At 40.0% G+C, this 19,674-nt stretch overlaps 1 protein-coding gene across 3 annotated transcripts in view; it reads left to right on the forward strand.

Moving 5' to 3' along the window:
• GEMIN8 (gem nuclear organelle associated protein 8) overlaps positions 1 to 19,674 on the forward strand; it is a 55,283-nt gene that overhangs the window by 31,275 nt on the left and 4,334 nt on the right. For all 3 annotated transcript variants that reach the window (XM_089652981.1, XM_089652980.1, XM_089652979.1), the window contains exon 3: positions 11,004 to 11,427. In XM_089652981.1, the coding sequence (XP_089509107.1) occupies positions 11,004 to 11,427 (424 nt within the window). The remainder of the gene's footprint in view (positions 1 to 11,003; positions 11,428 to 19,674) is intronic.

A 19,674-nucleotide genomic window follows, 5' to 3' on the forward strand; every position in this document is an offset into this window, starting at 1 on the left:
CAGTTGTGCTCAAGAGTTTGCATAACCTGGCAGAAATCATAAAATGTTGGCATTGATGTTGAAAATATGACTTATATGCCACAAAGCTGTCTTCTATTTAAGAATAGTGATCACATGAAGCCATTTATCATAATTAAGAAGCAGCTAAAACAACAATTATGTGATAACAGTAATCGCCCAAATGGCACTGATCAAAAATTTACATACCTGGGAATGTTTGGCCTTGGTACAGACACACAAGGTGACACACACAGGTGAAAATGGCAATTAAAGATTAATTTCCCACATCTGTGTCTTTTTACGTTGCAATTAATGTCTGTGTATAAATAGTCAATAGTTAGCTCTCACTGGATGAACTGAGCAGGCTACTGAGCCATGGGGAACAGAAAAGAACTGTTAAAAGACCTGTGTAACAAGGTAATAGAACTTTAAAAGATGGAAAAGGATATTAAAAGATAGCCAAATCTTTGAACATGCCATTCAGTACTGTTCAATCACTTAAGAAGTAGAAAATTGGGGAATCTCTTGTTACCAAGGCAAGGTCAGGTAAATCAAGAAAGAGTGCAGCAACATCTGCCAGAATAATCAGGATACAAAGAAAAAACCCCAGGTAACCTCAGGAGAAATACAGCCATCTCTAGTATAAGATGGTGTGGTTGGTTCAAGGAGCACAATACAGCGATACTCGAATAAAATGAGCTGCATGGTTGAGTTGCCAGAAAGAAGCATTTACTGCGCTAATGCTACAAAAAAGCCTGGTGACACCTTGACATGCCTTACAGCTTTTCGCACACTGTAATCTGGAGTGACGAGACCAAAACAGAGCTTTATGGTCACAACCAAAAGCACTATGTTTTGCAGAGGGGTCAGCAATAGCGTCAAGAAAACAATCCCCACTGTGAAGCATGGTGGTGGCTCACTTATGTTTTGGGGGGGTGTGAGCATAAAGGCATGGGGATTCTTGTGAAAATTGATGGCAAGATAAATGCAACATATCATCAGAAAATGTTGGCAGACGATTTGCATTCTTCTGCACGAAAGCTGCGCATGGGACACTCTTGGACTTTCCAGCACGACAATGACCCTAAGCACAAGTCCAAGTTGACCCTCGAGTGGTTACAGCAGAAAAAGATGAAGGTTCTGGAGTGACCATCAGTCTCCTGACCTTAGTATCATTAAGCCACTCTGGGGAGATCCCAATTGTGCGATTCATGCAAGAAGACCAAAGATTTTACACGACCTGGAGGCATTTTGCCAAGACATATGGACAGCTATACCACCTGCAAGAATTGGGGACTTCGTAGGCCACTATTACAAAAGACTGCACACAGTCATTGATGCTAAAGGGGGAAATACACAATATTAAGAACTAAGGGTATGCAGACTTTTGAACAGGGGTCATTTCATCTGTTTACTTGTTGCCATGTTTTGTTTTATGATTGTGTTATTCTGTTATGGCCAACAGTTGAATATGAATCCCATAAGAAATAAAATAAATGTGTTTTGACTGCTTACCCATGTTTTCTTTAACCAGTTCCCTCCCGGCCTACAGACAAATGTGGGCTCGGCGTAGTTCTGGGTGGATGTCATATGAAATCCTCCTTGGAACACTCCTCGCGCACACTGCGGTGCAATCTGTCAGCTGCTCTGTCCACTGGACACAGTGGATGAAGGATCAGCGTACCACCCGCTGCTGGTACCATGTGATCGCTGTGAGCTATCAAGGCAGATCACATGACAATTGTACTGTACAAAATGGATGGTGTTCATTAATGCCATCAATTGTTTACTATTGTGTTGATCTCTGACTACACGTCTGTACTACGCGATTAGCTGTGACACCCCCCCTTCCCCCCGGCCTTGACCAGGTTTGGTTCGCTTGCTGGACCTCCCAGGGTCTTACACAAATACAACACTTTTTGATGACCCGATTTGTTTGTGAGTTCCATGATGCTTCCCAATCGGTTTTTTCCATTTTCTTCACTCCAACACTGAATATCTTCTCTCAGGGGTACCTCTTCCTAACCGTTCCCGGAAAACTACTTTTTGAGCACATTTGTCACACTCCCAGAGTCTTATCTCCTTTCTTTATGCATCTTTCAATAGTCGGTCACCTCCCTCCTCCCTATCCTATGTGGCCCAGTGGGAACGGAACTTAGAATCTGAGATTGATCTGTTTGACTGGAGCAAGGTTTGGCGTTCTGTTGCTAAATGGTTATGAACACTGCCACCTTAGAAGTGTTGATGTGGTGGTACTGGGTCCCAGTCCATATAGCCCATGCCAATCCAAATTCTAGTGACCGCTTTTTCCGCAAGTGTGGCCATTGTGGGGATGTTTTGCGTACCTGGTGGACACGTCCACGACTGGTAGGCTTTTGGTCTTGTGTTCAATCTGCTGTATTCCCTTTTCCCTTGGAATATCTGAAAGGAGGCTAAATTTGCCCTGTTGCACTGCCCCATCACGTACTTATTTGCTCGTCAACAAAACCTGGCATCCTATCTGTTCATAGCAGCCAAGGGAACTATTACCCAGGCCTGGTTGAAACATGCAGTCCCTTTTCAGAGAGTGAAAGTCCATCTGACGGTTATGATGCTTAAAAAGCAAATGGCTCTTATTCTTAATGATTTGGACGCCAATTTCTTAAAAATTTTGGAACCATGATTGGGCATATGCCTTCCCTGATCTCCTCCTCTTGAAAAGCGTGGATCGACTCCTAACTGGTGTCTCTGACCATCCCTAACTCCTCCTCTTCCCCCCTTTTTCTTTTCCTGTCTCTGCCTTGTTCTCTTTTTTTTTCCCTCCCTTTGTTCTTCTTTCAAGGAGTCTCTGTTCCCTCCTCAGATTTTCTTATGCCCAGAATTATTTACAATGGGGTTTGCTAGCTCATATGTCCTGGCTGCCTTTGCTAACCATGGGGTCTTCCCCAACACCTATGTATGTTTTTTTTTATATATTGGTTTAATGCGATTGTTTGCTTAGGATGGCCCCCCTCCTCCTTTGCTTATCCTGTGTATGTTTCTTCTACTTGATGGTGCCAGTCATAGCCTGCGTGGGTGGGCTAGGTGCTTTTTTTTTTTTTTTTGTTTTATTGTATTTCAGTGCTACAATTGAATAAAAATGATTGAATAAGAATCCATTTTATTCAGTAAAATGATACATACAACAGTGAAATTCACTGGCATAAGCAATCATAGTGTTTTTTTATAGTAATAAAGAAAATTAAAAATCCTGATCACTTCCCCAGAGTAGTGCAGTGTTACTATAACACTGTATTGCTCTGGTCACAGAATTTAAAAGCAAGAGATTTTTATATATATATATATATATATATATATATATATATATATATATATATATATATATATATATATATATATTCTATTTTACACAGTATAAACTGCTAAATATCTTTTCGCATCAGCAGTTAGAGCAATCTTGTGATTTCTATCAGTGTCCAGCAGAGCACATGTTAAAGTTTGTAGGAAGATTTTTGATTTGGCTTTGGGAGGATGCAGAACCCCCTGACCTTTTTCTGGACAGTGCTGATTGGCCCTGTGCTGATCACATGCACTCTTCCAAGAAAAAAGGTGGTCGCTTGAAAAAGGGGAGGAACAGAGAAGAAAGGATCAAACGTCTTTTTTACACAATGCAGAGGATTAACCCCTTAGGTTCTACAGTGAGTATAACAAGCATGTTTTACTGCATATACAGACTGATTTTACTGTTGTGGGTTTAGTAGCACTCCAAAAATTGTGACAAAAAATTACAATTTCAGAAAACTCGTCGTGCCCCTTACTAAATACATCAGACAGTCTACTTTCCAAAAAGGATTCAATTGGGGATTTGCACTGTTCTGATTTCCGGCCTCAGGAAATTAGATATCAAATTTCAGAGATAGATAGATCTCTCTATCTCATAGTTTGTGGACTCCTGCAGACTAAATAATGCTAATTTGTGTAATTTTCACCAAAGAAATGTAGCAGTATGCATTTTGGTCTAAATTTATGAAGATTATTTGCAAATTTTTATAACAGAAATGAAGAAAAATATGTTTGTGGGGGGAGGGGGGGGTTAAATAATTTAGCAAAAAATAGAAAACCCAGTGGTGCTTAAATACCACCGAAAGAAAGCTCTATTTGTGTGAAATAAATTGACAAACATTTTAATATGGGTAATGTGTTGAATGACTGCGCAATTGTTATTCAAAGTGCAACAGCACTGAAAGTTGGTCTGGACAGGAAGGGGGTGAAAGTGCCCAGTATTGAAGTAGTTAAAATGATACATGCTGTACAGCATATTACCAACTCTTCAAGGGTATGTAAACTTTTGAGCCCAACTGTACCTAGCAAGGTTAGAGAAGCCAGGCACTCACTGGACACACAGCAGGAGTAGCACTGAGAGCATGTTCTGCTACCCACCCACTGCTGCTCACTACACCCTCATTGGCCTCTAAAGCCTCCACACTAGATGGCGATTGGTGGCCCCAAACACATCTACATGTATCAATGCTGTGATTTCTGGGATACAGCTCAGGTCTCAGATATGGTGGGACAATTGGCTAAAGACTGTGACTGACTATCCCGTTAAATCTAGGAAAGTTTGCATGTGGCATTTCCATGCTGTTTCAAACACCTGTGGGAACCCAGAAACAATGTTACCACCTGCCGTTAGTTCATGTAAAGCTGACCAAGAAACAAATGGGTCTATGCTTTTAGCTATACTTGTAGCTGATCAGATCAGCCCTCCCCCTTATGGGGTTAAACCATCCTCAAACATTTTAAATAGGTTTTGAGATATTTCACAGCAGATTACTGAGAACGTTTATGGATGCAATTAACTATATATCATGCAATGCTCATTTTTCCGTTTTAAAATGCACTAGTGTTCCAAATTTGAAATAAAGAAGGGATGGATCAGACAGTTGTGGAATGGATCCAGATCTCTAGTAGTTGATTACTTGCACCTGTTTATGAATTGACCAAGATCCAAGGTTTGGCTAGCCAGCTGCTTTTAGCTGCTAGGTCTGACTTGCCTATTAGAAGCCTGTCTCTTGCAACACTGGCCCTGTAATGTGAAGGGGCCAGCGCTTCATTGGTAGTTTTTTTTTTTTTTTTTTTTCACTTTATAGAGGCACAATGCCATCATCCCTTTAAAAATATATGTACCCTGTTAAAAAATAAGTCAGCAGCTACAAAAACTGTCACTTACCTGTCCCACGGTGTGTCCCCCGCAGCTCGTTTCACTGGCCGTCCTGTATTCCAGGAGGCCAGCATCTTCAGTGTGGGCACCCGGCTATGATAGCTTGGGTACCAACTGCTTTATAAGAAAAATTAATAATAGCGCCTATGGTCAAAATTATACAACTTACTAATAGTGTACCAGCTGCAAAAAATCACCATATATAAAGTGTACCAATAAATAAATAATTTGCGCTAGTAAATGTGTATAAAAAGAAATCATCAAATCATAAGTCCAGAAAAAAATATATATATGCCAATACCACAAAAAAAATATAAAAACTTTTAAGTGCAAAAAACTTTTGTGCAAAAAAAGTGTCTAAATATGAGAAATTTCACCAAAAAACCTTGATAATATAATGGCAGATCATCCATAAATATATCTTCAGAAACGGAAACTCTGCAACACACCGATCCTCATCGATCGAAATAACAGGATGAAAAACTTTGTAGTTAATCGAAAATCCACTTCTCCAATAGAAAAAGGACCACCTTCAAACGTATCCATGGGGGGAAATGCCAAGCACTCGAGAGAAACAGACTTCATGGTGCAATATTATAAAAACCAATTCCTTTATTAGGTACTCATTGCACTTACTCAAGAGGTGTCCCAGCCGACACCAGCATCAACCGCATAACAGCAATCACATAAACGAGCCTGGCTACTCAGCACATGCGCAGTAGCTGGCAGCCAAAAACGTAATGACGTCACATCAATCAAGCTCCGCCCTACGCGTTTCGTCATCGACGTCCTCACGGAGCGTCCGTGAGGACGTCGATGACGAAACGCGTAGGGCGGAGCTTGATTGATGTGACGTCATTACGTTTTTGGCTGCCAGCTACTGCGCATGTGCTGAGTAGCCAGGCTCGTTTATGTGATTGCTGTTATGCTGTTGATGCTGGTGTCGGCTGGGACACCTCTTGAGTAAGTGCAATGAGTACCTAATAAAGGAATTGGTTTTTATAATATTGCACCATGAAGTCTGTTTCTCTCGAGTGCTTGGCATTTCCCCCCATGGATACGTTTGAAGGTGGTCCTTTTTCTATTGGAGAAGTGGATTTTCGATTAACTACAAAGTTTTTCATCCTGTTATTTCGATCGATGAGGATCGGTGTGTTGCAGAGTTTCCGTTTCTGAAGATATATTTATGGATGATCTGCCATTATATTATCAAGGTTTTTTGGTGAAATTTCTCATATTTAGACACTTTTTTTGCACAAAAGTTTTTTGCACTTAAAAGTTTTTATATTTTTTTTGTGGTATTGGCATATATATATTTTTTTCTGGACTTATGATTTGATGATTTCTTTTTATACACATTTACTAGCGCAAATTATTTATTTATTGGTACACCAACTGCTTTATGAATGGTCTTGCAGTCTTCTGGGATCTGTCACGTGTCCCAAAAGACTACAGGGAGGGAGGGAGGGAGGAAGGACACCTTCAGCTTCTGATCGCCTAGGCAATCGCACTGGAAGTGGGAACGGGCACCTGTCAAATTTGAGTACCCGCTCCCCTCACCCCCCAAAGGTGCCAAACCTTAATGGAGAGTGGGGGAGCAGTCCTTAAAGCAGAACTTCCCCTTTTGGGTGGAGCTCTGCTTTAATCTGTTTAAAGCCATATTGCCCAACCTGTGGCCTGAGAGCTACATACAATTCTCTGGTACATATTGTTCCACTCTCCAGCCCCAGAAGCTAATAGTGAGAGCATTCATTTGTAAAGGAACTGTAATGGCAGTGATCTCAAGCAGTCTTGTGTAACATGCCCCAGTCTCTTGCAGTATATTTCCAGTCTCCAAAAACACCCTTGTCAGGCTCTGACCATTGTCAGAAGTCTCTGAGAATCTCCAGTAGCATTATAAATACTAAATATTATGTGAGGCCCCCTGGGAATGTCCGGGGCTGGGTTTGAGATACCTATATTCTGTAAGTTGACCAACACTAAAGTTTTTAAGAGCACGATCCTAATTCTACAACCACTAGTTTACTTGAAATTACATAAGACAACTGTAAGTGAAGTTGTTCTTTATTAAAGGCCCCCCCACCCACCTGACTGCAACCCTTTTGGAATTATTCTTACCTTCATCCCCAATCTAGTGATTTTTACTCCAACATGGTCTTAATTGGCTCATCCTCTTACTGCACACAACAGCCTCATTGAATCCTATGGATGATCTTAGGGACTGCATACAGCTGCCCATAGGAATGAATTGGGCTATGGCTTGCATGCGCAGTATGCGTAGGAGCTGGCAGAGACCATGTCAGAGGAAATCTTACAGATAAGTTGGGCTTTAACTAAAAAAAAAAAAAAAAAATGAAAAACTATTTTTAAAACTTGTAAATGTTATTATTGACCTCAGCGAATAAAAATATCACTACAAAAACAGTCTTCCCTATAACTGGATGCTTGAAAGTTTAGCTCCCCGTACTTGAAACAGCAACCACACTGATAAAATAAAGAAGAATTATTTTGTTTTTGCAGTAACTAGGCTTTATTTAGATGAGGGGGTCTAAAAAATATTTATGCTTACGACCCTTTCACACAAGCATTCAATCTATGTCTGTCTGTACGTTTCTCACATGGAGCCGGACTGAACCACAATGTATGTCTTTGAACAGGCGGGTGCAAATGAACATCCGTTTGTCCATAGAAAAATACGGAAAAGGTTTGCGGACATAAACTGATGTGAATGGGTGTCATCTGTTTTACATCTGTTCCATTTACGGCCATTCTTAGGCAAAAAACATTTTTTTCTTCATTTCAATTTAAAAAAGAAAAAAAAAGACATGAAAAACGGATCTGAGCTGAAGATGAATGTATAAACTGATTTAAATAAAGCATGAAAACGGATTTCTTTTTACTTTTTTTGCATTTTTTTTTTCAGTTTTCATGACTGGAATAATGACACTCATGTGAAAGGACCCTTCTATTTTGTGCCAAATAGCACCTTTTTTATGCAATCATTGCTTAGTAAACTGTAACATAGACTCATTGGTTCAATGATATCAGAAGCAATAAAGCCTTGCTTCCCCTTGTTTTAAATATTCTGGTTGATATTGCGGTTTTTAAAAGATGCTATATCAATAGTTTGATGATACCTATACTAAAGACAGGAGGTGAAACTTTACTGCTCATTTGTTTTTCTGGACCATGTGCTACAGGAAATATACTGCATTTTCCCATGGAGGGCTTATGTTTTCCCATACCCCTGTGTGAACAGCCACTACTTTTATAGTTAAGTGAGCCTGTTCCTTTAAAACATTTACGGCTCATAGCAATATTTTAATCCTAGACTTTATATACATTGAATACATAACATACAGTATTGTATCCCAGTTTTGGAAGACTTCCAGAATTCTAGCAAATGGTTTAATTGTGTGAAAATAGATATTTCATTTAAGCATGTTTTACATTGCTGGACAGCTGCACAAGCAGATGTGTTTTTTAGGTTTCCATAGTGGTCTCAAGTGATCTTCAGGATGTTTGCTTTGGCTCTTGAATTTGCTTGGATGTATGGGAAGTTAAAATTATATTTTGCTATATGTGAAAATGATGTGCGTGGGCTTCTTCCTTCCCTGATTGTCTCACAGAATAAAGTAAGATGACATTTGATCATGGAAAGGAAAATCCATCTTGCTTATTAATAAAATAAAACATGCTTTTTAAAATAATTTTACTTAAATTGTAGTATTCAATGGATAAAGACAAGTAGTGCTTAAAGGACAGCTTTGCCTGGAACTGAAAGCTCAACTTTGGTTGTAACCAATACAAATGATATTTTTGCTTCCGACACTCCAGCAATGCGCTTTCCCTACATGGCTTATGCTCCGGACAATAATTGGGAAGCTTGGCTTCAAGAGTGACAGTTTTTGTTATGGCCTTCCCGCTGCAAGGAATTGTCATTAAAGATAAAACCTAATGGGTGCTTCAGTCCACCAATGCCTATTCAAATTTTGAAATCACAGTTCTGGGTTAAGTTTTTTAAAAGAAACTATAAATCCTCCCTTACCCTGGGGCTGCCCTGCTTTGCAAGGGTTACATATTTTGTTTATGCCTAGCATACCTGTAACAGGAATTTTTGCTTAACTTATCTCCATTCCCCTCTTCTCCCTGACGTTCAGGTTGTGGTGGGTACCTTGGTGTCCTCACACACAATGCAGGACCATTGGCTCTGCATTGTACTTGATAATGCCTTCTGGAGTGCGTTAGAGAAGAGGCTGCAGGGGCCAGTAGCATAGCATGAGAGAGCCTGTAGAAGCAAGGGATTAGGTAAAAAGCCTTTTTGCTTTTTTTTATTAATTGGTACCATAGGTGAAAATGAACATTTTAGCCCTTGCCCTGAGGAGGGAAAGGGGGGTGGACAGGTGTGTCATCACTATTTTTCTTTTTCCTGGAGTTTAGCTTTAAAGTGGGCTTGTGCTCAAAATGTTAATCTGAACTATTGTAATAATAATGCCTCAAACAATAAATTCATTGGAAATCCGTGAGAAACGTTTCTCTTCTAAATAATTGGGGCTCAAGGCACCCTTCATTAGTCAATCTAATGGCCAATGTTGGGGCATTGATTATGTGGATAACTATATTGTTCAGGCTCTCCTCAAAGTGCTCATTACAGTCCCATTTGAAAGAACTGCAAAGGTTAACATGCATAATCGCTAAGCATTCAATCCTATAGTAACTAAAATCTAATGCAGTTGTGTAGCTGCATATGTTTGTTGTTTGTGAGGTTTTTTTTTTTTTTTTTTTTTTACCTAAGGCTTCATGTGCACTAGCCTACAGTTGGCCGTGGGAAAACGCAAGATGTGGCAATGCAGTTTTGCTGCCTTTTGCGTCTTCCCACGGACGGCATTCTAAACGTTCATATCCTTATTGCTAGTGTACATGAAGCCTAATAGTTGGAATATTTACTTTAAACAGTTCCTTAGTTTGTTTTGTGGTCACGGCTGATACTCATGTTAGATTGGGCCCAAGTTCATAAAATACTGTGTGACTTATGTTGGAAGACACAATTAAAGTGCTACTAAACCCAGGACCTTGCATTCACTATATCTGGGCTCCCACAGTGCACAGAACATGGAAATGCAATTTATTTTATTTTTTATTTTATTTATTTTCGTAAATATAAACTGCTAAATACCTTTTCTCATCAGTAGCATATAGCAGTCGTGTGACTTCTATCATTGTCTAGCCAAGCACTGGTTCTCTTCTGATTGTCCCATGAGGCTGCATGATCCCTGACGATCTGTTTGTGATCCCTGACGATCAGTGCCGATTGGCCCTTTGCTAATCCCCCCCCCCCCCCCCAAAAACACCCCCCCAACAAACCTCTGGCAATATACATCAAACTGAGCATGTGCAGAGTGCCTCCTAGGGTTCTGTACTTTCAGCAGATGGCTTAGGGACTGTGGAAGAAGGGGAGGATCAGAAGAAACAGGATCACACAGCCTTTTTACACAATGCGGAGGATTAACCCCTTAGGTTCCACAGTGAGTATAACAAGCCTACTTTACTGCATCTACAGACTGATTTTACTGTTGTGGGTTTAGAACCACTTTGTCTGTGTTCTTCTCTTTATAAGGATTCATTTTATACAGATTTGGTGTATCCAAGACAATCTATGATGGTGGCACCTTTATCCAAGGCCAAAGGTTGAAGGAGAAGCCACTTGATGATAACTTTCTTGAAATACAAAACAATTTTATATGTACATTGCAGTGTATAAGTATGTGTAAATTTCTCCTGCTTTTTATTTGTGTCTCCCCAGGCAAGCATATACCATCAAGAAACAGAGCCATGGTATGCAGGCCGAGTGTATTCTAGGTATTGGAAGCATTACAGTCAGGCAATGCAGTGGCTGTACAGGCATAAGAGAGCATACAGAATGGCTGTGGCATCTCTCTATTATCCTCCCTGGTACCTGGCTGAAACCTTTCAAGCTGGTCGCTATGCTGATTGGGAAGGGGAATCCTCTCGCCCAAGCATCTACACAGGTTCTCAAAAACAATCACACCGACCACGTCCATGTTTAAAGGTATCTTCTTCAAAGGACAAGGAGTCTGATATGGAGCAGGAAGTTGCTGCATCGGATTCTGAAGAGGGTGGAATAGAATGTGATATGAGTAACATGGAGATCACAGAAGAGCTGCGCCAATATTTTGCACAAACAGAGAAACACCGGGAGGAACTAAGTGAGTAAAACTATTTTTATACAGTATATCTGTTATTAAATGTTCATATATAGTAAAAAAAACAATGGGAATAGATTTTCCATATTCATTGTGCTCACATTTGGAGATTATCAGATATGCTCTTTTGGCTGTTCACCTGAGCCACTCCTGAAATCTGATCCACGGTTTATAAAAAAAATAAATAAATGTGTGGTCCCCCCCACAAAAAAAAAAAATGCACACCTGGCTTATAGACCAGTATGCCTGTGGCTTCAGTGATATGGGCCTGGGCCATTGCACAAGCACCAGACAGGTATCTGAAAGCATAAGTATAGTCAATTTTTTTTTTTTTGTTAGTAGTAGTAGGGAATACTGCTGTTTTGTGTCCCATTAGATAATTTCCTTTTAGTTTTTGTACCAAAGACACAACAGGAAGCGAGAAGAAATCTCTCAAGTGAAAGGAAACCCCTTCTTGGAAAGTTGTTGCTGAATTGAGTGTCCCTATTGAAAGATTTGGATTGGAAGACTGCTCCTTTTCTGGTGACAACCATAAAATTTTGGATTCTCATCACAGCATGACAGTGGTCACCAGAACAAATCTAGAGAATGAAACTCTCCTCGGAGAAGGTGGGGGGGGACAGTAATACAACCCGAGAGACCCTAAGGCTGGCCATATATTATACAATTTTCCTCTAGATTGACCAAAACTATATACTGTAATATGGGGTCAAGCCTAAACACTTCCAATTTGTATGAAATCAGACAGGCCCTTGCACTACATTATTGCAGGTAACTCTAAAGGAAATTGGATAAGAAAATTGTATAATGTATGGCAAGCTTAAGCCTTCCCTACTGTATCCAAAAAAAAAAAGAAAAAAAAAAAGAAAACCAGCTAAATAAAATCATAAATAATTTGCGCTAGTAAATATATATAAATATATGTAAAGAAATCATCAAATCATAAGTCCAGAAAAATATATATATACCAATACCACAGAAAAATATAAAAAACTTTTTAGGTGCAAAAAAACTTTTGTGCAAAAGGAGTGTCTCAATATAAAAAAAGTGTCTCAATATAAAAAAAAATTTCACCAAAAAACCTTGATAATATAATGGCAGATCATCCATAAAAATATCTTCAGAAACGGAAGCTCTCCAACACACCGATCCTCATCGATCGAAATAACAGGACGAAAAACTTTGTAGTTAATCGAAAATCCACTTCTCCAATAGAAAAAGGACCACCTTCAAATGTATCCATGGGGGGAAATGCCAAGCACTCGAGAGAAACAGAAAGACTTCATGGTGCAATATTATAAAAACCAATTCCTTTATTAGATACTCATTGCACTTACTCAAGAGGTGTCCCAGCCGACACCAGCATCAACAGCAATCACATAAACGAGCCTGACTACTCAGCACATGTGCAATAGCTGGCAGTCAAAAACGTAATGACATCACATCAATCAAGCTCCGCCCTACGCGTTTCGTCATCGACGTCCATCGATGACGAAACGCGTAGGGCGGAGCTTGATTGATGTGATGTCATTACGTTTTTGACTGCCAGCTATTGCACATGTGCTGAGTAGTCAGGCTCGTTTATGTGATTGCTGTTGATGCTGGTGTCGGCTGGGACACCTCTTGAGTAAGTGCAATGAGTATCTAATAAAGGAATTGGTTTTTATAATATTGCACCATGAAGTCTTTCTGTTTCTCTCGAGTGCTTGGCATTTCCCCCCATGGATACGTTTGAAGGTGGTCCTTTTTCTATTGGAGAAGTGGATTTTCGATTAACTACAAAGTTTTTCGTCCTGTTATTTCGATCGATGAGGATCGGTGTGTTGGAGAGCTTCCGTTTCTGAAGATATTTTTATGGATGATCTGCCATTATATTATCAAGGTTTTTTGGTGAAATTTTTTTTTTTATATTGAGACACTTTTTTTATATTGAGACACTCCTTTTGCACAAAAGTTTTTTTGCACCTAAAAAGTTTTTTATATTTTTCTGTGGTATTGGTATATATATATTTTTCTGGACTTATGATTTGATGATTTCTTTACATATATTTATATATATTTACTAGCGCAAATTATTTATTAATTGGTACACTTTATATATGGTGGTTTTTTTGCAGCTGGTACACTATTAGTAAGTTATACAATTTTGACCATAGGCGCTATTATTAATTTTTCTTAAATAAAATCATAGTAGCTGATGGTCCACTTGCATTGGTTGGCTCTTAAATAATATCAAATAATAATCTGTCAACAATGAATTAAAATTTATTAAACAAGACGTGTAAATGAGAGCGCAACTCTAATTTTTGTATATATTGCAGCTTTTTACTGTGTTGCTGCACAAAGCAATGTTAAATATATCAATTTATATCAGGATCTGTTTTGTGAGCAGCTGTCCAGGTCGAATTCTGCCTGTACAGTAAATAAATATATAGGGAAATAGCAGATATAACTGCATGTAGGAGTCATAAGGAGTGATATATGTCAACACATCCTGATTTAGGTTTTTTTTTTCCCTATAGTTATGTTCCCGTTCCATTTTCACACATATATATATTTCCATCTGGTTCATCTGAATATAACATATTCTTCAATATTAGCTCAGTTATTCTTCTGTCATTTATTTCAGATTCAAGTTGCAGTATAGATTGACACAATCATGTAAAATACCTTGCAGCACCCAAAAAGAGATTTCCTAAAGTATGCCCTGTTTACATAATGCAGACAGAAAGCAGCATAGTTTGTTCTTGATAGAGCTTGTGCTTTATGGCATGCCAGTTACTTTGCCTAAGACATGATCATGCTCAGCTTCGGTAAAAACATTGCAATCCCACACTTCAAAGTTTCCATAACAACAGAACAGAGTGCTTAGAAAGGCTCCATTGACAGGACTCAATAGGGCCTCTTTAAGTAGGAGAGAGCTGGAAGCTCCAAAGGAACAAAAGGGAGAAGAACACAGTCCAAAATAGATTCACAGCTTTCTAAATGTATACCCTTCATTTCTTCCATTTTTTTTTTTATACTTAAAGTAGAACATATTTTTTAAAATGCGAATTAAAGTGTAACTCCACTTTTGATTAGAAAATTACATTCTGTTTCAGTGATCTGTTCACATTGCACAAGGGTTTCAGCTTCTTACTATTTTCCAGTTCTGAATGAATAACCTTTTCACCATGTTCTTCCCAGACTCCTGGGGGGGCTGTAATCGTTATAACCAACCAGTGAATGCTCAATATTCTGAGTACATGCGTTCCTTTAGAAGTAGTGATTTTCTGTGAGGTAGCTTACAAAAAATAGCTTTCCTATTGCAGTAGATGCCTAAAAGTTTACTTCGATTTTAGTGCAGACATTTTATAAAACCTGTGAGCTAATCGCACTGTCAGAAAAGGGCATATCTAAGGATGTACAATAACAGTTTACAGAATGTTTCCAGGATATGTTCACCTTTTCAAGAAAAAAAAATGTATTTATTTTTTCTTAAAAAGGTGAACATATCCTTTAAAAGGGAGCCTAAAGGATAGCTTCACTTTCATAAAAAATAAAAAAAAATTAAATTCATGTCTTTTTGCAGGTAAAAAAGGTGCATTTGTTTTTGTTTTTTGTTTTTTTGGGGTTTTTTTCTCTCTTGGGCACCTTGGGAGCCCTCACTGTACAGCATAGGACCCGGGATCAGCAGATCGAGGGAGCAATGTCAGGCTCTTGCAGAATGTCAGTACATTGTCTGTCTTCCCATACCTCTGATATGGGCAGGCAGTTACTGAAGTCCAGGAAGCTCAGTGGACCACAAAAGCGCTCACCAGCACCCTCGCAATTCTTTGAGAACTACAAGCCATCAGCCGCGATGCCTGACGGTACTTGTAGGCATTCATTCACACAACTCTGTGAATGAATGACACGACTGTGTGGGCAGAACCCCGCAGGGCCGTGCTGTTTTCAAATTTGTGACAGCAGGTGCAGGGAGGAGGTCCCCCGTCTGCTGTCAAATGCTCAAACATTCCCTGTAAGGCCAGTTGTTCAGATGGTTAAATATAAAACATAACTGAGCACATTTATTACAGGTATTTGTGGCACTGACAATTTACGCATCACTTTTACATATATACTGTACATTCACATATGTCCCTGCCCTCAAGGAATGTACAATCTAAGGTTTCAAACTCCTATACATACTAGGGCCAATTTGGACAGGAGCCAATTGGCCTACCAGCATGTCTTTAGAGTGTAGGAGGAAACCCACGCAGGCACAGAGAGAACAAACTCCCTTATTACAGGTGTAATAACTTTGTGATGATATTACTGTATGTATAATCACTAGTGGCATATATTAAGGCGTAAATTGGCATAGTCTTTAGTTTTAACTCCCATTTTAACATCAGGGAGCTGAGATTTCCTTTTTTCCTGGATCAAACCAAACCGGACTTGATGTACTGTATAGTCACATACAAGCAAAGGATCCCATCTCTTTGCATATGGTTTTATGATGCTATTTAAATACAAATCCTTTTAGGCCCTTTTCATACAGGGCGGATTTTGTTCCAATCAGCTCACGGATCCCCTGCTGATCAGCCCACGGATCCCCTGCTGATCAGCCCACGGATCCCCTGCTGATCAGCCCACGGATCCCCTGCTGATCAGCCCACGGATCCCCTGCTGATCAGCCCACGGATCCCCTGCTGATCAGCCCACGGATCCCCTGCTGATCAGCCCACGGATCCCCTGCTGATCAGCCCACGGATCCCCTGCTGATCAGCCCACGGATCCCCTGCTGATCAGCCCACGGATCCCCTGCTGATCAGCCCACGGATCCCCTGCTGATCAGCCCACGGATCCCCTGCTGATCAGCCCACGGATCCCCTGCTGATCAGCCCACGGATCCCCTGCTGATCAGCCCACGGATCCCCTGCTGATCAGCCCACGGATCCCCTGCTGATCAGCCCACGGATCCCCTGCTGATCAGCCCACGGATCCTCTGCTGATCAGCCCACGGATCCCCTGCTGATCAGCTCACGGATCCCCTGCTGATCAGCTCACGGATCCCCTGCTGATCAGCTCACGGATCCCCTGCTGATCAGCTCACGGATCCCCTGCTGATCAGCTCACGGATCCCCTGCTGATCAGCTCACAGAATATCTGCTGATCAGAGTAGAGCAGGTGGATGACACATCCTTGTCTGCTCAGTTTATACAGAGTGGACAGTTTATGCAGAGTGGATACAGAGTTGCTCTATGGGTGGCCATGAGTAAACGGACCCCACTGTCCATTTTACTCTTGACTGCCCTCCAATCCGAACTGTCTAAAATGAATAGGAGAGATCCCTGTTTGGTTTTTTAAGCGGACTGGATCAAACCCAGAGATAGGTGAAAGTAAACACACAGGTCCGTTTTACACCTGCCTTAGTGGAGTTCCTCTTTAAATATTTGGAAAGATACCTATCATATTTTCCTAGACCAGGACAAATCTTGATTCATGTTGATTGAATTGTTCACTTAACTACTATTACTGCTTAGTTCATGGCTTCCATACATGAGCATATCTATGTATCGCTTTTCTTCTTTCTTCTCAGCCTTGTTAAAACAAATCTAATTCCAATCAATAAAATCTCATAGATGCATCATTATAATATCATTAACCACTTGCCCTCAAGAGGATTTACACCCCTTCCTGACCAGGCCATTTTTTTGTGTTACGGAGCTGTTACTTTAACTGACGATTGCGCGGTCATGCAACGCTGCACCCAAATGAAATTTATGTCCTTTTTTTCCCACTAATAGAGATTTCTTTTGGTGGTATTTGATCGCCTGTGTGTTTTTTTTTTTTTTTTTTTTGTTTTTTTTTTTGCGCTATTAAAAAAAAGAAAAGACTGACAATTGTGAGAAAAAAAACTATATTTTTGACTTTTTGCTATTAAACATGTCCAGTAAAAAATTTAAAAAAAATCAAATTTAGGCCAAAATGTATTCGGCTACATGTCTTTGCTAAAAAAAAAAAAAATCCCAATATGTGTAAGTTAATTGGTTTACGTGAAAGTTATAGCGTTTACAAATGGCGGTATAGATACTGGGATTTGTTTCATTATTTTTACTAGTAATGGCGGCGATCAGTGACTTATAGCGGGACTGTGGCAGGCATTCTGACACTGGGGGGAACTGACTTGGTGTCATTGACATCCCCAGTGACACCAATATAGTGATCAGTGCTAATGGCACTGGGCAGGAAGAGGTTAACATGTGGGGAGATCAAAGGGTTAACTGTTTGCTGTTTTACTGTAGGCTGTGTTAGTGCTTTCCACTGTAAACATACTGCTTTGCTCTGTGTGAAAGGGCCCATACTTTCTTGAATTCTGTGGCATGTACCATATTTACTATGCCCTGTGAGCAGGCAATGCTGTGTCACACATTTCACAGAACCTGCCTTCTGAAATACAGAGGTGCTGAGAGTTTCAGGAGGTGGAGTCAGTACAGGAATTGCTGCTTGCAGGCAGCCAGGCACCATGGGATATTTATAGCCCTTAGAAATTGAAAGTATACTAAATTGTCAAAATACCTATTGTTTATGTTGCTATTACACTGCTAGTTTTCTAAAATGATTATTCATGCTATGACTATAACCTGCTTTAACATTAACCCCACCACATCAATAAAATTATTTCAAACTTTACATCCCTTTTTTTTTTTTTTTCTTTTTTCCTTACAAGGGTTTTCTGGCTAGTCCAGTGACATCACACACCATTCGTCTCATTATTGCACTGAACATCACTCACACAATGATGTGTAGGCACCACTTATTACATAAGTACTCTGAGGTCAGTGTGATGAAATTCCTCCAAGCGACAAGTCCATGACAGCAATGGGCTCATGGAAAGTGGACAGGTTCAATTCCCGGGATACTGGCTCTGTCTAGTGGCAGAAGTGATTTTAATGCGAGGGACATCTTTTATTGAAGGTGAGTATTGCCGCAGGTGTGCCATTTTTTTATTTGTAATTTTGCTGGACAATTAATTGTATTTAGAATTAAATTATTTAATGTTATTCTGTTAGGCTTTACATTTGCTTTAAGAACACAACAAACCGTTCTAAAGTGGTTTCAGCGGCATCAGACAGAACTCCCTGTTGTTCAGAATGATCACTTAATTTGTTCTGTAACCCTTCCGTCTTATATGTTCACTGTACAGTATTGTACACAAATGTATTCTGTAAGAAAAAAATTACAAGGTATAACAAATTACAGGAAAGAAACGGCAACCTTATGCAGGCCATAGACGGGTTGCAAGAATGCAAGCTGAGCCATTGTGTTCTCCTGGTGGGGGAAGCCGCCCCCGCTGGCAGAACACAGCGCTTATTGCTAGCGGCTAGAACAGCCACTTGTGATAAATGAATGCAAAATCTGGCAGGCTGGTTGTACTTGGGTTGGTCAGTTGATCAACTTGGGTACATTCAGCCTGCCCATACATACAGCCTTAGAGCTCATTCAAACCTGTGATTAGGGACATACAGTGGATTCCTGCAAATGGAATCACAGATGGGTGCGGACAGTTGTGGTCCGGAGCCTGTACAAAGCCATGACCGGCTGACAGGTGCCATGGCTATTCGCATGTATCCACACTGGGAGCTGTTACCTCCAGTTAGGGACAGGTGAATGGCCCTGGATGCAATCTGTGTCTGGCCTTAATCACAGGTGTGAATGAGCTCTTAGTTTAGAAGTGCTTGTTGAAGGTCATATTAGGTCATTCTGTACATTTCTCGATATCACTAATCATTATTTGACTCCCTGAATTGTTTAAATGCCTGGACTTCTGTTTGTGTGCCATACTGCTGTGTTTGTGAAATGTAAATTGATGATGATTATTAGTGGTTGCCTTTTGGACAATATTTTCTTGTTTTCTTAAACCTGTGTGTAAGAGAGGACACAGAAGTCCATTCCCATAGCCTCTGTGCTGGAGTTGTGTATACTGTGACCACATTTCTATCAGTTTTATTTTTCTTCCTAAGGAGAAGGATGGTGTTCTGTTTCATATACAGCAGGCATACTTAGATGTTTCATAATGTGATTGCCACCTACTCACTGCTATTTATTGTTTCAGCTTTGTCTTATTTGCTCTTACATGGCCTTTTGCTAACTGTTTGTCTTCCTGAAGCTTTTCTTTCATACAGGATTGATTTTATTCAAGCGTCTTCAAGAACTATATGATATAGTGATGTACTTGTCAAAAAAGTCTATTTTAATGGGGGGCTCCTTTTTATATACAGTATC

The sequence above is a fragment of the Staurois parvus genome, unplaced genomic scaffold, assembly GCF_062004578.1.
Source record: "Staurois parvus isolate SC_StPar_1 unplaced genomic scaffold, SC_StPar_1.0 ptg000696l, whole genome shotgun sequence".
In the NCBI taxonomy this organism is placed as follows: Eukaryota; Metazoa; Chordata; class Amphibia; order Anura; family Ranidae; genus Staurois; species Staurois parvus.